At 40.4% G+C, this 20,349-nt stretch overlaps 2 protein-coding genes across 9 annotated transcripts in view; both read right to left on the bottom strand.

Annotated features, from left to right (window-relative positions):
• LOC146831277 (uncharacterized) overlaps positions 1–11,932 on the bottom strand; it is a 57,052-nt gene extending 45,120 nt beyond the window's left edge. Inside the window, exons 1-2 of the mRNA XM_085605553.1 lie at positions 10,336–11,932; positions 543–716 (exon numbers count right to left, since the gene is read on the bottom strand). Of these exons, the coding sequence (XP_085461679.1) occupies positions 543–600 (58 nt within the window). The 5' untranslated portion in view covers positions 601–716; positions 10,336–11,932. The remainder of the gene's footprint in view (positions 1–542; positions 717–10,335) is intronic.
• ASPH (aspartate beta-hydroxylase) overlaps positions 1–20,349 on the bottom strand; it is a 675,802-nt gene that overhangs the window by 570,738 nt on the left and 84,715 nt on the right. For 5 of the 8 annotated variants that reach the window (XM_085605545.1, XM_085605551.1, XM_085605546.1 and 2 more), the window contains 2 exons: positions 18,219–18,263; positions 12,054–12,122 (listed from right to left, as the gene is read on the bottom strand). In XM_085605545.1, the coding sequence (XP_085461671.1) occupies positions 12,054–12,122; positions 18,219–18,263 (114 nt within the window). The remainder of the gene's footprint in view (positions 1–12,053; positions 12,123–18,218; positions 18,264–20,349) is intronic. The other 3 variants (XM_085605548.1, XM_085605552.1, XM_085605549.1) reach the window with 1 other exon arrangement.

Raw genomic sequence — 20,349 nt, 5'->3', positions numbered from 1 at the left:
CATGGTGAGGCGAGCTCCTGAAGGAACTGGTCTGCAACATTTAAATGGCTTGTCAAACCGCACCAGAATACTGTTGATGAAACCAAGGTAAAATGTGGTAGGGTTTGTGAATACAAACAGGAGTTAGTTAGAATCAGTTCACCCCGTTACAGTTATTAGTTGCTTATGTTTAGTGCCCTTAATGCACAAACAGAAGCAAAACCACACAGGAACTTACAACACCAATGAGGCAATTAGCCCACATGATTTGCTGACTCGCATTGCACAACTGTGTAATGTCCCTGTCCCCCATTGCTCAAGGCAGCATGTCACTAATGCCAGATGGCTTCGTGTTCAGAGTTAGTTAGCATTGTCCACTGAAATGTGAAGGATATTTTCCACACGGTGCAACCATAAAGCTCCCCATACGCCAACGGTGAAGGCAGCTCGAACAGGTTCACACACCAGCGAATGAACCGAGGGCAAAACACGCGGCTACTGGTTCTGCAAATCCAAAATGACGCATGTCTTTTTCCCCTGAACCCCTTCATTCTGTGACGTACCATCAACGTCGTCTGCGGCTTCGCTCTCCTCCTCGTCTAGGATCTCAAAAGGAGTCATTACATCATAGAGAAACGAGAGGAAGCCATAAAACCAGTCAGAGCTTTCCTCCGCTAGTATGTTAAGCACTTCCTCAAGAGAATCAATATTCTCACTACTGCCATCTTTGGAGAGGCCTACACGAGAGCAGAGGGGGGGAAAGGAGAGAGAAAAAGGAGAGAGAGATTAGGCCGAAAAAGGACACTGGACAAGAGGGATGCAGGACAGACATGAAGGGCAGCAGTCATTGCAGGACAGCACAAAGGAGTGAAAGGAGGTAAAATGAATGAGGGACCCTCCAAAGAGGTTATGGGAAGGATGCGCGCACACAACATGCTGCGGTTCAGAACAAACAGTTACATATCTTGGAAACTGAACATTGACCAAAGTTATGTGCATGTTCTGCAGAGTTTGATCACAACCTGAAAGTAGAATTCAGTATCATTGCTACTACACCTTTTTGACTCTTGTGAACCCTGACCCCTTTTGTGTCAATGAACAATACAAGGGCCCTGAAAAAACCATAATATGTCCTGCATTTGACAGCCACATGCACATCTGAAAGACTGTATAACACCGCACATGCACACGAATCAACTGTATGACAAATGTTCCGCTTGGGCTTTCTAATATAAGCTTACAATGCAATGCATAACATTTTGCAGGTTAGTTTGGTTCCGTAGAAACAGACAACATGCAGAAAGAGATGTGGCGTTAAATGTTGTATGTTTGCTTTATTTCTTTTTACTTTTCTCTCCCTTCTTGAATTGCCCAGGGATCTATTCAATGATCTCTTGCTGCTCCCTAGTAGCCGCTCACTGGATTTAAAAAAAAAAAAACGTTATAAAATTCAAACCTTCATACAACACGTGCCACCACAAGTCACTATTACAGCACAGACCCTTTCTAATACGTCATAGCACTGCCTTCCACAAACAAAAGAGGAAACTGATTTGGAAAACTCTGTTCCGTGGTTCTCTCCCCAACAAGGGGATGAACCTTTAATTCCAGGCTTAGCACGGGTGCGGGGAATTTTATTACCTACAACTCATTTAGGGTCCGACGGTTAAACGATCGAAACCTGTGGCTGGTAATGCTTTTCTAAAGTAATGTTTTTTCTTGCTTTGATGAAACAATCAAGTTCATCTTCAATTGGTTCCACGAGTTCATCTTCAATCGGTACTCTTTCACAGAAATGTTTGGCATGCCTATGTCCAAGACAAGCACTGTGGTCGATTGAGCAGTTTTATAGCTTGCCTGAAAACTCATGGGAAAAAGTTGCAAAACACGCGGATGCATCTGTATCATGAACAGCATTAATTAATCATGGTCCAATCACTAGGCCACACGCAAAATGCACAAAGGCGAAATCCAGCCACCACCACTGCGTTCCAGGTAGCTCTATTTATAAGCAAATCATTAAAACTAGATTGTACTAGTCTGCATGGTACTGAAAAACTCCATAACCCCATTAAATTCGGAGCTGCAAAAATCTGACATCTCTGGGGGAGTACCAGTAATGTAACAAATGCCTGGGATTATAGACGCCTATGCTTCATAGGCTGCAGCACAATTGTAATGTGCCTTTGATGCACTGCACTCATTTTGGCCACCGGACTTGCCCTGCAAAACAGACATACCATTTCAGCGCCTGGCAACATTAGACAACTGCTTGGTTTGTTGTAGCTTTAATATACTTTGACAAATGAAACAAGATTCCTCTGAAGAATGGCAAAATCGAAATACACTGAATTTTATTGGTCAGTGTTACAAGGGGGCATATCGTAGACATGAGCTCAAGTGGAAGCGCAGAAATTGTTTATCTGAACAACTGTTGATTCCTATGGACTTGTGTAGCGAAAGATAGCAGAGAGGATGTTCTGGCCAGCAGTCCATCTCAAAGAAAAAAATAAGAGGGTGCTAAAGAATTGTAGGGTATGACAACAATTAGACAAGGGGTGTCCCGAGTCACAACATAGGTGAGATCAAGGACATTGAAAAACCCAATATGCAGATATAATTGAGAAAGCAAAGCAGGTCACTAGGCCATGTTCATTAAATGACCACTTTAGCAAATAGGGTAAAATCATCTATGAATGCTCACAATGTTCTCTCCCACTATCAATATTCACTAATTGAAGATCTTCAAGAAACGAGCTAACAGTGGGTAGGCTCTATGTAGAAACTAAGTATACAGACAGAATTTAGCATTGTTTATTTTCCTATAAAATGTAGTACTGCGAAAATGCAGGTTTGCAACCTAAACAAAAGATGGCCATGTTGGTTAAATCTAAAGTCATGGAGTACAACCGTGCTTACTTTTAGAAAGACAATAACTATAGCCCTCTACTCAGTTATTCAATGGCACATCAAGAAAAAAGTAACATTTGTAATTCTCTGCTTCATCTACACCAGGGTTCTCCAATGTCGTATTTGCCTCACTCTAATGCATATCAGTAATTTAGCTTAATGTCAAGTTAGTATTGTTGAGAGTCAGTCTTGTAGGTAACCCTTACAAAACAGACTAATCAATAGCCCATTGAGGATCTGTGTAGCTAGGCTAAATCATTTGTCTTGGCAACTAGGACAGAACTCAGAACCACTGTAGAAATTCATTAAGTTGCCTAAATTGTCAGTCTTCACAGAGTAGTTTATTAAAGATTGTGACTATGCACAGCAAAAGAAAGAAAGAGCAAGGTGCATATCCCTGAAAGCTTTTTTTCACAATTACACACAAGCCCCTATAGAACGGTCTTGTCTGTGCTCATTTACGAATTTTCAGCTCCTACTGGTCAAAAGTGCATTGATGAAGTGTCACATAAAAGCCGGGAATTTGAACCGGGTGGTTTCCACATTTTAATATCTGAAATGGTGGCAGCTCTGATTCAGATCCAGATATAATACAAAGAATAATATCTTTCCCAAATCTATCAGATGAGGCTGCATAAAAACACACCAACATCCTACCCAACTCACTACCCGAGCTCCCATTTTCTTCTCGGACATGAAACCTTTGACTCGGGACAAAAGCAATTAGATGGTCTACAGGTTAGTGTATCCACACCATTTCCTCAAGCCTACAAGTATCAGGACCCATTTTAATATACCTCTATGCATGACATTTCGATGAGAATTATGCATGGTCAATATGGTGGACAGTGAACTGCTTACATTTTATATTAATATTTCAATGCACTGAATAAGGATGCCAAAATGCATTGAAATAAGATATGCATTGAGATATTTTTGGGTATGATAAATAAGTATCAGTGTCTGTATAATACACAAACCTATGGAAGGTGGAGTTTGGGGTGCAATGTCAGTCTGACAGGCTCGAGGATCTTGCCACGGGGAACAAAACATTTAAAACAACATTTGATGTGTCAAAGAAGTGGTCTGCGAGTCCTTCAATTTTAAAACAACAAAGTTATGTGATCCAAACTGCACCAACAGGATTCTAAATTGGGACACGAAAGAAGACCATTTTAATAGCAGAGCTTGTCCGGCACCCTCATATAAAAAAAAGTTCACAGCTTTTTTTCCTGCAGACCCCACAGCTATTAAACTTGCATTTTAATATAAATGTAGAATTTCTAAACTGCATGCTTGAGGTGAAATACCGAATTTCTGCTTTTGAAGGGACTAACCATTTACAGAGTACTCAAAATGAGTATAGGTCTTCCTCTCAAAGGCAACATCATAATATGATAAGTTCAGGGTATCTTTGTAGTTAACATATCGATAACTCTGCAGAAAAAAAATAAGTCCAATTTCAATATTAACATCTGGCCGGGGTAAACAAAAAAAAAAAAAAAAAAAAAAGAGGACTACTAAAACTAGCTGCACTGCTCATGCTTTAGGATGCTCAATTCGAACCCCCCAAGCTGAACGTGCTTTCAGACTGGTCAGACATTATAAAACGCAGGAGCTGCAAAACTCGTTGAGGCAAAAATGACTGGTTCTACTTTTTTACTTCTGCATTTACAAAGTCGTCTTATCAGCAAAGGGCTTGTGGTTACTAGTAACAGAGAGAGTATGGCTTGAAGGAGCACAAATACCAGCCATTTCGGAAGTACTTACAACAATAAATGACTTCACAGATACCACGAAGACATATGCCGCAGTCAAGCCCTTGACGCTCATCAAGGATACTCACAGGGTCAGATACTGATGCAAAATAATTTTAAAAGCAGGACCGTGAAATAGTTATAAACTAATTGGCATTGTATTTATGAAGGTGACTCAACAGTTCTTGAGTAGCAGCGGTTTCATGCATCTTTTTTCTTTTTTTTAAAAGGCAATTTTACCAATCTCGAATCAAGGACGTCCAACACTAATTTGGTAACTACGTTTGAGAGAAATAATTTAGCTAATTTTGAATGAACTCATCCATTGAGCTCCTGCTCTAACTGAGCACTCTATGTTTAACTGTAATCAGACGCATGTCATTCACGATAACATAACCGATACACTAACTAGGTATTCCGACTTATAGAACACCAGAAGTCACAAACTATAAACGAATCACATTAATATTAGCGGCACGCCATGATCTTTAACAGGCACCAAGACTTAATAAACTTCGGAATAGACATAGATTGGTGAATAATCCGCATGACTCATTAGGCACCCTTTGAGACATCTTTATGGTGTGGTGGTGATATTAATTCAGATGTGTATTCCCCATTCTGTACACTTATTAATTTTGATTCTTATAGACATTTCCCTGATGAAGGCTTTTAGCCGAAATGCATTGGAACGGACAACAAGATGTTGGATTGATTAACCCAGAAACATTGCATTTTAGGAAATGACTTTTTTAACACAAATGAATTATTGTGAAAATAAATAATTAAGAACATTTTGGAAAAGAACCAGTTGAGAAGTGCGTTCCTTGAAGAATTAAACAGCTGTCTTTCAGCTTTTTGACCTGTGCCCAGGGAGACACCTCATGGAAGTGGGGATGCTATTACATTAAGTACCATCTGCCAAAGCTCCATGCCCACTTCTAAACTTTCATTTAGAGAGCAGAGCTTGAAGAAAATAAGTGGAGGGGGGGTCAGTTACTCAGGTGGGAAAGTAAGAATGGTGTCAACGAGCTCACATCTCTGTTGACATTTCTGATCAGACAATCACGTGTGACCTTCAGATGAAAAGCACCCAAATGAAATGGGACTTAGATGTCAAAGAGGCTATTCAACTATGGCTTAATAGACAAAGCTGGCAGGGTTGTGGTCTTCATTACTGATAAAGCTTATTAGTTGAGACCAAACCCAATAAGACTACAAATCTCTTTGGAGTCCTGACGTCATCTCTATGCCCAAGAAGAATGGGGCCTATGGGAAAAAGCAATGCAACATACCTCATGACTGCTATACTGTAAATTATTCTTGTACTCGTCAAGATAACAAGATATTTCTCAATTAGCACTAATAAGACAAAAAATGTCTCCGCCCATTAGCACATAGAAAAGCTAGCTTCCACAATGTCAGGTAATAAGAAAGGTTGCTGTATGTTCAAACTGGGTTCAGAAACAATATCTACCACAATATTAAGATGGCAACAGAATGTTGCCATCGGAATAGTAACTAAAATCTTCTATGAACAAAAAATATATTGAGCTTCTCCTGTTTATTACTGGATCAGAAGCAAGTGAATTAACTTGATTACCCTCATCACTGAGGTGTAACAGAACGCCATTAACTAGGCCTGAGTGTATTAAGCTTCTTTAGTGCTCAATAACAAACACATGGCAGATTACTCTTAAACTGCAACCCGGCAAAGTACTTAATATTGAACTGCATTACTGCTAAATAGTCAGACAGACCAAAAACACTACTCCGAGCATCGGGAAGCAAGTGATCAAGCTCGGAAACAGAGAACACGAATGAACAATCTGGATATAAGGAAAGCTACATCTGAATTTGTCAAACAGCTCTGGAATAATTTGTGCAGACGGAAAAGCATAAACAACATTTTGTTAGACCAGTGGGGTTCCCATGTTGCAATCGAACAAAATTATTTCAGTCCCGATTTATGTAGGGCATGGCAAGAGGCTGCATTGTCTATCCATCTCCAGACTTGTGACCTTTACCAATCTACTTCCATAGGTTCATGAACAAAACACGAAACGGTGTCTGGCCGAATCAAAATCCTCTTGGACAAGAGCAGGAACAATGTCTTGAGAATCATGAAGATTGTCATTGATTTAGGATATTAGACAGCTGTCTTCCCTCGATTACTGGCCACTTGCCTAAAAGAAGCCTGAAACAACCACACTTTTATCAGTTATGCAGATGAGTAGACCTAGGACCCTGAAATGAAACCATAGGAGTACAGGTTTCTCCAAGTCCAGACTAGAGCAAGATTAACGTTCTACAAAATAAGGATACTCTGTCTCTGGATAGGCCCAATGAGCCCTTTGGGGAACTAGCTCCTCTTGTAATCTCTCTTGTCCAATAACTGCAAATCGATGTAAAAAGGCCAATTAAAAAGAGGCTAGACAGAAACTACAGGACCAAGATGAATAGACTGCCCCGAAAGTGGAGGATGAAGCTCTGTGCACCCCTACTCCTTCCTGGAGAAAGATGTGCTAGTTTCAGGATAGCTCAAACAATAAGTGTGTCTTTGCTGCTGTAGATAAGATTTGGATTAGTACTGATACAACTAAAGCAGTAAGACGTCTCCTACATTAGGCGAAGGCTGTGCACTGGGTGACCCAAAGAGGAAGTGACCAACACACCATCCAAACATGTATTTTCTAATCATACACATGAATTGCTGCTGCACCCAGGACCGATCTGACCATCTTGAATTCTCAAGTTGCAGAGACCAATTTAAGCTTTAGAGGTCCAGAAATAAACAAACTCCTATCCCCTTCCACATTAATGCATATTAGTAGAAGTCCTCTTCTTTTTACACTTCAATAAGCCCCTCTTGATGGCATGCAAGTCTGCTTGACATCTTACAGCAGGCACAATAGAAAAACTCGTTTTATATACATAGGTTATCTGGAGCTATAATCGTTCACTGACGTGAGTCCTGTGCCTAAAGCAGTCTATGAGGTCATCCTACAAGAGCTCTGACCGGCTGCAGTGCATTGAGAGGTGTTACCTTGTATTTAGTATGCCATAGTGAATTATTTCTTCAAAAGGGGCATTTATGAATTCTTGGTTTCTCTTTTTTTATAAAGGCACCAGATCAGGCAAAAATGGACTTCGGTGAAGGGGATTAAGTTGGTCTCCACAGAATGGCACACTCCTCCATCATTACTGTACAGTGGCAATTTGGAATGACAAGTCTGGCAGTCTAGCAACAGGCACACATAACCTGAAAATCGTGAAGATAAGGAATTCACAGCAGTGGGGGCTTTGTTCTCTAAATGGCAAGCCTAGATCCAGCAGTTGTGCACCTCATGTTGTTAAAAAGGGTTTTAAATATTAAGTTATTTGAAAAATGTATGGGTGGCTAATCAGATTTATGTAGTATTGGTAACTCAATTGAATACATTTTGACAAATATTCCTACTTCTGCCAACACAGAGGAGGAGGTCTTTAAGTCTGTCTTCTACATGCCCACTTCTTTTTCACTCCTGCTGTTTATCCTCTATGTAAACTTCAGCCTCTGCTCCCCTTTACTAATGTAAACTCAGCAGAACAAAATGTAGAAATCATGCGAGAGGCCTTGTTCAGCACAGTAGTACCATGAACAAAATAGTTTAGGGTGGAACTTCAATGAGCCAGGGGAATGAACTCGGAATGACGACAGCACATAGTCAACAAACATGGATGTTTAAATTGAGCTGCACCTCTGCTACCTCCCCCCCCCCCCCCCCCCTTAACCTAATCCAGGCTAATAACATGCCACGCAATAGACAGGAAAAAGGCTTGTGACCAACATGATCAATCTGCTGGTAGTTCTAATCAGTAGGAAATGCACAAAACATTAATCTACATGTTTTACTAAAAGAGAAAGTGTTTTTCACAATCCAGATTTAGAGCAAAGGGCAGGTGACAGGGTATAAAAAGTTACAGGCTGTACTGAAGGCAGGCCTCGTGGGAGAGGGGGGTGACCTCTCAGTCTCTCAGGCCCAAGCTCTTTAAAGCTACTCCAATAGAACATTGCGTGACCACAAAAATAAGGCTCCACATGAGACCATCAGTGTCACTATTCTCTCTCATGAGTTGAAAGAATGCCATCAACGTAGGACATCCCCAGAACAATCAAAAACATGGGCTCACATCTATTTAAATGGAAGGACGGAAAAAGAAGGTTGACAGGAAGCATACAAGGGAAGTCCATTGAACTACAACTAGGGTATGGTATAAATGTGTAGGCATCTTTTACCTTCAATTAATAGTGCATAGGGTATCAACGGCAAATTGGATTGGGGTTGGGAGGTGTTGCATGTAGAGTTATTGGTTTATTTATTTTTTTAAACAAAATCTATCCCTTCAAATTTTCACTTTGAAAACACACCTCTTTTACACCAATGTTGAGGGGAAAACAACAAAACAAAGTCAGCACAGAAAAAGAACTGAATAGATATATAAAGCATACAAAAAACAGCAAAAAATCAAGTTCAATCACACACAATACAAGTGGGACCACACATTTTGGCCAACATCAATTCGCATTATATGACTCTGAACCATTTAAAGATGGATTATTTATGCCATCATAACCAAGCACAGGAGGCTCACGAGAACATAAGTTGGATGAAAACTGCAAAGCACAATGAGTGCCATCCTTTCCAAGATCTTCGGAGGCTTACTCGGGATATGGAAGATTAAAAAATGGTCCAAAATAGAAGTAAACAATTAAACTTTCAGAAAGGCATTTAACTGAAGAACTAGGCACTACTGTGGAATTACCTCTCCTATGCACTTGTACCTGCTCAGTAACATGAAGAGAAAATATTTCCTGAAATTGACCCAAAAGACTTCCATCTACCACAATGCAGAGCTGCAATGACTACTGTGATATCCTTTACAGGGCCAGGCTTCTTAAAAATAATTTCTGCAGGTAGTAGTATGTCACTTGCTACTTTTAAATGCAGGGGTGACCTGGATGTTCAGGAGTATTCAAATGCACTCCATTTATAAAGAATTCATAGCCTTCCTTATGATATTCTTTTTTAGCTAGCAATTCCCCAGTGCATTTTCTCCTAAATGGGGTTTTCCCTTTTAGATTAACAGTAAACCATTTAACAAGAACTTACTATCAAGCAGCTGAACTGCTTTTTGTGAGTTGGAGAAGATAATGCCAGTTACAAACAAGCAAAGGAACATCCACAGCCATAAGCCCCAACATTTGTGTTTGCACTGCGAGAGTGGAAGGGAGCCTTGGGCATTTAGGCAAGTGTGGTTGTAGGGCATGGTGCCGGAAAAATTCTAAGGAGCCAAACACAGCTGGTGTAACAGGATCATCCAGCTCTGATGTCTCAAAGCATGGGCAACCCACATAATATATGGTAACATCATCCCAAGTAGTATTAGGGACAGATGATGAGGGCAGCGATTCTAAACTCCCCAGGGCTCCCTATCGCTACTGTTTTTTGTAGCTGTTCATCTAGTGATGATTTTATTTTGCTTTACAGAAAGACATAATAAAATAGGTTTAGAAAGACTGTCTGAAGAAATGTTCAGCACAACGGAAAGCATTCAAAAGGCCACAAACACTTAAGTGCAGCTCTGTTAAATAATATTAGGCATGCCTTAATACAAAACAAGCCAAAAAAATGAAAGTGGCGCTCACCTGCCTCGTGTATTTTATCAGTTCTCAAGGGTACCAAACCTTCTCTTGAATCAAATGATGGTGTTCACGTTAATGCGCATGGCAACTTGCAGTCGCAGACCAATGACCCCACCGTGGATCAAAGACCAGCCATGGAACACGATACACTACATCACACCAGGCACATGGGTGTAAGGAAAGATCATATGCCTTCATAACAGTAACTTTCAGAGATGGATGAAGCTAAAGCTTGCCTGGGAGCAGAAGCTGTAGACATTTTTCAAACACCTATCTTTTGGAATCTTTTTATGGCAAGGAAAGTACAGCGTAATATTCATTCAAAAACTACATGTCATGTTCCACTACTGTGTTGGCTTTCATATCCAATAATTTGCAGTCTTACATTTAAGGTTATCATTAACATACTTTTTAAAAGTCAGTATCATCAAGCACTGAATTTGACCGGCTTTAATTAAACTTCTTAAAATGTACCCTTTGCAGTGACACTTCAGCAACCATGCAAAGAAAACGTAGTGTGGAGGAAAGGCATCTCAACCAAAGGTTTACTGACGAAGGCTGCAGTGCAGCGTTATCCACTGAAATGTTGACAAATTGGCAGGTTTTGTACAAGACCTGTTACATTCATTTTTGCAATGAGGTGAAGGTCTTGCACATGTATACTGTACCTTGCCTTGACTACCACAGGTAAAGGGCCTCTTGAGTACCTATGACGCAGATTGCAGTCTTATCATAAGAAACATGTTTTCCATAGGATCATCTGCTCATAGTCCTCATCGGTATAGGACAAAATGCAGTAGGGTTAGATTAATAGCAACACAGTGCTTTTCAAATCTCTGTAACAATTATTCCACGTCCAAGGTTGCATTTGAGAGGAATGTAACTAGCACTGCGCGTGCTACACATTACCGTGGACGGTTCAAAAAGATGACGATGTAAATAAGAGTTAGAATAGTGGGCAGCTTAAAAAAAAAAAAAAAAGGATGCGAAGCATTAGGATGTTACATGTAGTCCATGAACCTCAAGGTTGTAGGGCAGTTCGGTGGGTGGTCCAAGGTATTCAAGGTTCCAGGTAGGGATATTAATTTAATGTTATGAAGAATACAATGTACCAGAAAAGGGTATGTTTATTAAAATTTTAAGAATGCTTTAAACCAACCAGGCTCACTTTCCTTGCTGATTTCACTCCAAAGGTTCCTGAAGATGGCCTCAAAGAAAGCAGACAAGTCCTCAGAAAACCTTTCAGCCAAACTGTGGCGTAAAATATTTAAGACAGAGGCTCCATAATTAAGGATGAACCCATCACAATCTCAAGTCCGCCCCATCATAAAGTGTGCTTGGTGGAAAAGTGCATCTATTTAAAATATAAATATTACCTTGGACATTGAAAACTAAACCATTCATCATGTAAGGACACAAGGTGTCTCAACACCCCACCCATGCAAAACAAACATGAATAATGTTTCAGAAACCTGTCAGCAAAAAATTAAACAGAAAGACTGTTGTTCGATGGGCGAGGATGTAAAAACAAAAAACAGTAATGTGAGCATCATCATCACAAAACGAACAAATAGCAACGCATATATCGGACTGTTGTTCTCTGTGTATTTTTAATGGGTGGACACAAGAAAATATTTAAGTAATAAGTAATAAACGGCATCTAAACTAAAAAAAAAAAAAAAAAAACATGTAGGCATAGAAAACGGGAAAACTATACTTGCCTAGCAAAATCTTGGCATCATCCACATCGAAATCCCCGTCTCCATCAGCATCATAGACTCCAAGCTTGCCTAGAGGAAGGGTGGAGGAACAAGGTCATTAAATGCAGTGCACAGATTTGAAATTAAATTTATTTAGCGCTTCATAGCTCTGATGAATCACAGATCCCATCTCTTTCAATAAGATCACATTGATGGACAAGCGTTACCTGTTTGTTTGGTATTTTATTAATGGATTTGTTCACAAATAAATCCCATTTCTAGGGTGTACGCAAACTATTGTTTTGCACAACATAAAAAAACAAGCATTATCAAAGCCAATGGGTCTCGCCTTTGTCAAAACCTTTTGGCAACGAGGCATCAGTCCAAAAAAAAAAACCAAAAAAAAAGTGTGATGACAAGGCTGGCGTTTTATAGGCGCATGCCTGCTTGATTCTGATTGTATACACATGCATGGAAAAAAACACTATACGGAGCAGCACACGACAGAGTCACAAGGAGTGCAAGTATTTGGCGGGGGAGGAGCGCACAAGGCAGAGAGCTGGAAAATATATGCTCTCTCATGAAATGCTTAACCAAATGAAAAAAGTAGCTCCTCAAACTGACAAGTGGAGCACCAAAAGTCAGCCAAACAAAAATATGGTAAAAAGGTTATGCTCCAGGAAAGAGAAACACAAAAGATGGACACGATGGGACACGGAAATCCACTGAATAAGCAAGCAAGCAAATAAGAGTGGCAATAAAGGCAACTAATGGTAAGCAATGGGCAGGCTGTATAGCCCAGTGCAAGTTCTTGGTAAGCTCCCAATAGATCTTTTGCCACCAGGCAGTTTGTCATGGGCATATGATACCTGGAAGTGGGACCAGAACAATGACATAGGTTTTAACAGAGAAAGGTCATGGCAGAGTAATTTTGCAGACATTGAAAATTATGGAATATCAGATGGAATGCATTAAGAACCAAGAGCTTTTGAAAAAATTAAGAAATCCCAGCTCTCATTTGCTCCTCCCATTCCCTCCAGCAAGCAGAATTACTAGGAATAAAAGCCTATGATCGCTTGTCAATGCGAACAAGTCTAGATCTTGTATGTAACCTCTGCTTGGCATAGAACTGCAAAGTATCAGGTTAACTGAGCTGGATACACAAGCACAAACAGCCATGCCTACCAAAGTAAGGCTGTTCCTCAAGAGTGATTGATCAATCTAGGCCCATATTTAGCTACTTTCCCCGATTGTGTGACAGCACGCCTCAAAACAGTTGAACCGGGCGCAAACAGGGAACGGGTGCCCTATAATGAAAGAGGGGCGCAGTGAGTGGCTGCACCCGCATGCAAGGAGATGTTGTGCGGTGGCGGGCGCTCTGAAAATACATCACCTTTTAATGTTTGCCTCTCTGCGCCCTTGTCCATAATACGGCGCGAGTGCAGAGGCAAAGTGATTCCCACATTTGCATGCGGCCACAACCCCATGCAAATGAGGGAACGCACTTTTGAGATAGTGCTGGCATTACATCTGCACCAGCACTATCAGTATTACAGAGGGGGCCACACAAGCGTATGAGGCTCCTTTTGTAATATCAAAGCCCCCCCTTCCTCCTGGGACAGTTTCCATAATACGGCCCCTGATGTTCAGGTGGTGGAGTATAAGGATCTGTGTATTTCTAGCCAAGAAAGAACAGGCACTAAAAAGAATGTTTGCACTATTTTAACCTCCTTCAGGACAAGGATGTAATGTCAGAGTAATTTTCATGATAAAGATGTACTGAATGGTAATGGCTCTAGGAAAGAACTGGATGGATGCCCAATCAACCCTGCATAGGAGTGAAATCCGAAGCAATACTTGGCCTGGACTACACAAGGTAACCCAGGTTGTATTTTTTTTTTTTTTAAGCTGGCGTATTGGCATGGCTCACTACTCTTGATTTCAAAGATCGGTCTATGGAATCTTAGGACTGCCATTGAAGGCAAAGCGCTTGGCCAGCCCATCTTTCCCATCTTCTAAAGAGCCACTGGAAGTGGCCACATAGTAGTGCGTACCCTACGGTCTGGTAACCTTTGCCTACAGAGAGACCACACACTGTGGGTATAGGGCAAATCAATGAACATTTTTTATGTAAATGTATTTTAAAAAAATAATCTCACATTCTGAAAGCAATTCTTCAGTAAGTTCAGAAAGCTTAAAAAAGACTGCCAGGAGGTGACCTGGTTTCAATGTCACAGGCCAGTGACCAAAGGTGTGTTCAGCCACAGATTACTCAATCTGAGAAGCAGAGTCTGTGAGGCATGGGCATTACTACAATGCAGATGGAGATGGAGAAAGGATGATACCAAAAACGGTGTGTCGGACATTCACAAACAGGCATTCACACTGTTAAAATGCAGCAGAGATTTAGGTCCCCTCCACTCGTTAGATAAAAGGACACATGCCTTAAAGTCCTTGATTATAGAAGCATATTCGCGGAATCGAGGGAAAACTGTTTCGGAAAGATGACAATTGTTCCATGCAACACCTACTCCTTGAAAGCCCAGCAAAAAAAAAACATATAATTTTACTGAGAAACTACACAGGGGCCAAGGCTGATTTCAGCAGGAAAAAGCACTATGGGGTGTCGCTCCTTATAGTTCTGTTCATCTCTTCCCAGTGGTTTTCAATGAATGAAAAGTTGAAATGACAATATCTGCAGTGAAATTTACTAACAAAGGAAGAAACCCGTCTTCCATGTTTGTACCACATATCTTCATTGACAAGACTATGTAACAAATAACAAACGTGCCTATTATTAACTAACACAGTAGCATGATACCACAGCAATGAGGACGACTTAAGTGACATTCTGCTCTGTTAATTACAAAAGCTATATGCCATATCTGAAGATCAGCGTAAGTAGGCCATTGAAGATTACGTATTAAAAAATAGCTTAATCTCATCATGGAAAGTGGAGTTGCAGTACAATTTTAAGACCAAGCATGATCAACATTAAACAGGAGTATCAACAATGTGACGAAGCTTTACTCCAGTGCTCCTCAGGACCCAAGAAAATACACCTTAGACCGACTGTAGCAGTGGCAGAGCTACAAACTGGGTGCAGCTCTGGGCTGATGGTGCCATTCTGAAATTCACTCTTTTACGAGGGTGTTTCGAGGTTGACACACTTGTACCATTCCTCTTTCAGCCCGAGAGGGGCAATCCCCTTACAAGAGCTTCTACCTCCTGCCCCTCTCTTCATTGCAGCAAAGCTCTTGTGAATGCTGAAAGGAGACAACGTCTGTTTTTGGCACAGATGTTGCCAAATAAATCCCTTGGTGTAGTAGTAACTCAACAAATATAAAACAACTTCAATGATGAAAAAAAGAAGAAGAAGAAGAAGAAGAAGAGGAGCTGGTTGAACAGTGATGAGCGGACAGGCACGATAGAGAAACACTGAAAATGCAAGTGTTTGGAACGTCAGCCCATCTATCCATGATGTTAGATGTTATATGGCCATGAGGTGTTTTCTATGAATATTCACACTCTTTCCTTTTCAAGCACAACCTACATCTTACATTGATTGTGTGTGACAAGGTTTCCTGTTGCGGACAGGATTGCTGAAATTAGGCAGGACACATTCCCCATCACTTTTTTTGCCCCCATGACATTTATGAGTTTTGGTCTAGAGAAAGCTTTAACAAACAAAAATAATAAATAAATGGGGTGGCTTTCAGACTGCCATCTTCATCTATTGGTGTGTTCAAAGGTCATTCATAATTTGCCTCCGTCCATCACAGCGTACAGCATAGGGCACTGGGTCAGCACATTTCAGCCATTTTCTGCCTTGTATGGTCAGTGATGGCACTTTTCCAGATTACACGTGCACAGCTGCTTGAAAAGGAGTGTACTTATGTGCCAAGGCTGGTTAACTAGCCCATGGTTCATTTTCCCCCCATGAAACATAAGCACAGCACTTTTAGACGATGGCATTTTTACTTTTTCACTTTAAAACGTTTCATAGGCATGCAAAAAAGAAAGAAAAAACGTTGCACAGCTTCCAAGATCGGACCTGTTTTTGCCAATGCTTGCTTTATTTTAGGCGTTTTACTTGTCAAAGGAAAAGAGTTGCCTTCATGGAAGAGTGACATGTCCTCTCAACAAAAATACTTAAGTGGATGGCTCATATCACGTTTCACCCGTTTTTAATGATACATTTGCAAAGAATGAAGGGGATAGGATAGGTGGACGCTAGGGAGTTAGTATCTCTAGGCAAAGACATGTTAGATTCTGGACTCAAGTGTGTGTGGTTCAATCAAAATGAAGAATTGACACACGTGTCCCCAGTTTCACACAAATCTCAAAGGGGATTGGGGTGCCAGACTCCATTACACAAGAATCTAGACAACCTAATCTATGCAGATGTAATAGCATTGAGGCAGGCAGCTTGGAAGGCCCTAGCTTGACTGGGTTTAGGGAACCACGTATTTTCCAGTAGCATGGTTTGTATAATTTGCCTCTATAGTACGCCTTTCATATTGTAAACCTTTTTTTTCTTTAAATCGCATACCTCTTTTGTGGCTGTGCTTAAAGCTTCACCTATGCCTCCATTTTCAGCAGCATATGCTGTGGACAACACCACCAATATCTTATCCATTCGAATTTGGATTTCCACATTGCTGAACTTTGTTCTCATTGCACCATAACCCTCTACCGGTGACACAAAGCGGGCAGGTTTTTGTGTGGTGGAGTTACTTTACAATATGCTTGTGTGGCAAACAGTTAATTCCAGACTATTGAGGCATAACACAAGAGGGTTTGTTTTTTCCGTCTTTTTTTTTTTTTAACTCTGGGATTTCCATTAGGTTTGGGAGGCATCTACTGCGGTTGCGTCCAGAAAGAGTTTATCTAGATAATTTGATTTGCTATTCGCCTGCCCCTACAAATGACAAATTAATTGACACGACGTGTGCCAAGATTAGGAGCCAGCGACCTCCCTTGTGGAATGGGCAGATATGGTCATTCCTGCACTCGCCACCAAAGGGGCTAGCAGCAGGGCTTTTCCTTAATCAACGTGCAAATGAAAAAGTGCTTGTGCTGCAGCGTAGAAGGTACGAGTTGGGAGGAAGGGTATTTAAGATTCGGTTACAACCTGTCCAGGATTTGGTCTTGAATTCTTTGAATGAAGACGCCCAGAGGCCTGACTTTGGTGGAGAGGGAGCTGGTGAAGCAAGCAAACTGATTATTAAGTGGTTCAATCTGGAGTTGGAACTTGAAAACAAAAACAGGAGGAAGAACTCAGTTTTAGGCAAATTTAAAGAGAAAAAGACCGCAGATGTTCAGGATCGCATATGGTCTTTTAAAGTGTGTCATGTTTATAGACTGCATGTGAGAATATGCCCATTGCTTCCACATTTAAAGTATTAACTGAACGAAAACAAACCGCAGAGTACTCCCTTCAGTTTATCCGCTCCTCCATGTAATCCCTGTTCTATGTACTTATTAGGGGTAAAGAACCAGTATAGCAGTGACATAACATAAAATGATGCGGCCCACCTGCAGAATGTGAACAGGGGACCCAGAGTCTCACATATCTCACAAATATTAATTAGTATTGGGCGGAATATTCTTTGGCGTTGGGCGGTTGACCTGAAGGATCTGGAGGCCCCTGAAGGATTGGAGCCACACAGGCTTGCGTTACACCCCTGCAGAGTAGCTGACAAGGTTTATGGACCTAAAGAAGGCAACTGCGAGTCCATTCATTTCATTACTTCAGTCTGTATATTGCATAAAAAAATACCATGTAACTCAAACAGAAAGCCAAACAAGCACAGACCAATTTGAATTATTCCCTCTGCCCATGATCAAGATACAAATAAAGCGGTAGATTTCAGTTGCCCATCACCATACCAAAAAGAAATATCAAAAGCAAGATCAGTATATGTAGCCCTTGGAAGCCTGAGAGATTAGATGCAGAATGAAGAACAAGGGGATTACTCAGAATTTGGAACCTTAGATCATAATCCCTGCTAAGAGTCAGTATAACAAATTTGAAAATAGAGTGGGCACCATGCTGCCATTTGCAAAAGAGAGAGTTTTAAAGATGAGAAACAGTATTTGTTTGAGGAAGGCACAGTTTCAGTGTAAGGCAAAAAGGAGTATGAAAGAAGTCTGAAATGATTGAGTAGGTCTCCAATATCCTACCTTGAAGTACCTCTGATAAGTTATATCGGAAATCCTTTGCTTTGGCTGCATGCACAATAAAAACATGAAAACTGTTATTTATGAGTTTAGAAAAGAGAAATATTTTCTAATTGTTATGTCCTAACACAGTCAAATACGATGCAAAATACAATACAACAAAGAAACATTTACACTATAAACATTTTGGGCCTGGAACCAAAAACACCACACGAGAAACGTTACCTACCATCAAATAAATCAGAGAGGCTTCTGCAACCAGTATAAACTTGCACCAATATTGTTCAGGGTGCAGCTACCAATGACGATGCACACTGTGCTCTAACTTTATTGGACGCAGCTAATGAGATTTAGTATAGCTTATAGATTTCTTCACACTGGCCAAGGAAGACAGCCTGCAGTCACTAAATGTAGCTATTTGAGCACTTGAAATTTAAATTAGGACAATTGTAGACAAAACAGCACACAGCATGTTTGTGCCTTATAAAGAAAGCTTATTGGCATCAATATTGGAGACTTAAGGGACACAGGCATTGGTTTTCGCATCCATGTACGCTTTTTTATACTGTCTTAGTGTAACAACCTAATGAACCCAGGAAAATAAATGAACAACTGAATTCATTTGGCAAGTATGTGTCTAACCTCCCTGGAGGATCCAAAGCTAATTACCATGACTAGTCTGTGTCTAACGATGAAGACATTAAACCCCTCTGTAGTATAATCAGTGGGCGAACCCAGAGTTAGATTTATACACCCTACCTTCCGTGAAAAACTGCTGAACTGAAAAAACTATGGTACTGCCACAGATCGGTCCACATATTCAGCTCCACCATACTAACGTTAGTATGAAGTAAGAACATGATCTTTCTAGGTTGATCTCTTTAGGATACAGTGGTTGCCCTTTGTTATCTAGTCCCTGCCCTGATAACGATTGTCTACAGCACTCATGTTACATGACTGAAAGATTGACTTTTTTCGGTTTCTACTTTTTCTCTACTTAAAACTAAAACAAAAATCTAGCTACAGTTAAGTTGCCCCTTTTAACATTTATCTGAATCTAGTACTAAAAGTTAAATAGGGCTGCCCCAATCTAGAATTAGATTTACACCTGGGACAGAAGTGAAACCTATTGCTTTTTACAGAGTGGATTCCGCATATGCAGCACACAGGGGTGCCATGGAACAATATTAACATTCTGAAAAGTGTCTGATTATAGGCGGTTATTAGCCATGCAGTGCTGGACCTCCAAAACATTAAGTGATAAATGCAGCATGGGGCATCCGAGAAATCCATTTAAAACGGATAGTTTATTTGAGGCTAAAACATGTGTCATATCATGGTTTATCACTAGAAATTCAATTCAACAGAAACATCAACATACAAGAAATAAAATAATATTGTCATTGCTTACAATTCCTCATTAAACAGATTTGCATAAAAGAACTTTATCGAAAATAGGAAAAGTGCTGATTCCATAATCTAAAATGAGCACTCAAACTACAGTGAAAAAATATAATTGTCCCAATATTTTACCACAAAATAATAAAGCCAGGAGAAGCTTTCATATGCCCCAATGATTCAAAGTAATAAGATGTCTAAAACGAAACCCGATACGTTTCTGTGACCATTTGCCATACGCTGGTTGACTATATAACATTAGCATGCTTCATTACGTTTAGAATTTATTGTCCCTTTCAGCATTTATCTGAATAGGATACTGGTCATAATGGAATTGACTAAGGCTAGGTCAGGCTGTAAGTAACTTATCCATCTGATGCAGAATTTGACATGAGGATAGCTTCCGTTTATGGTATTCTGTGGGTTTTTCCAAATACCACACTGTAGAGTGTTAACAGAAGCATGATTGACAATGCAAGGTCCAGCAAAAGTACCAGCTAAAGCATTCACCCAACTTATCTAATCAGCTAGCTCTTGCGGTAGAAGTTCTACTAGCGTTCAGTTAAAGACCTAGTAGTTTCCACTTCGTCTATCCCAGAAGGAGTTAATTTTTTGGGACCCTCAAAAAGAGACCCCGTAAGCAGGTAAACCAACAGCTTTTTGCCAAATAAAATGTTAATAAGAAGGTGCAAAGAGAAATCTCCATATAAACCACCGGATGAATGCCAGGCATTAC

The sequence above is a fragment of the Triturus cristatus genome, chromosome 5_1 (assembly GCF_964204655.1).
Source record: "Triturus cristatus chromosome 5_1, aTriCri1.1, whole genome shotgun sequence".
In the NCBI taxonomy this organism is placed as follows: domain Eukaryota; kingdom Metazoa; phylum Chordata; class Amphibia; order Caudata; family Salamandridae; genus Triturus; species Triturus cristatus.
Note: the sequence above shows the minus strand (reverse complement) of the source record. Positions and strands in the feature narration are given on the sequence as shown.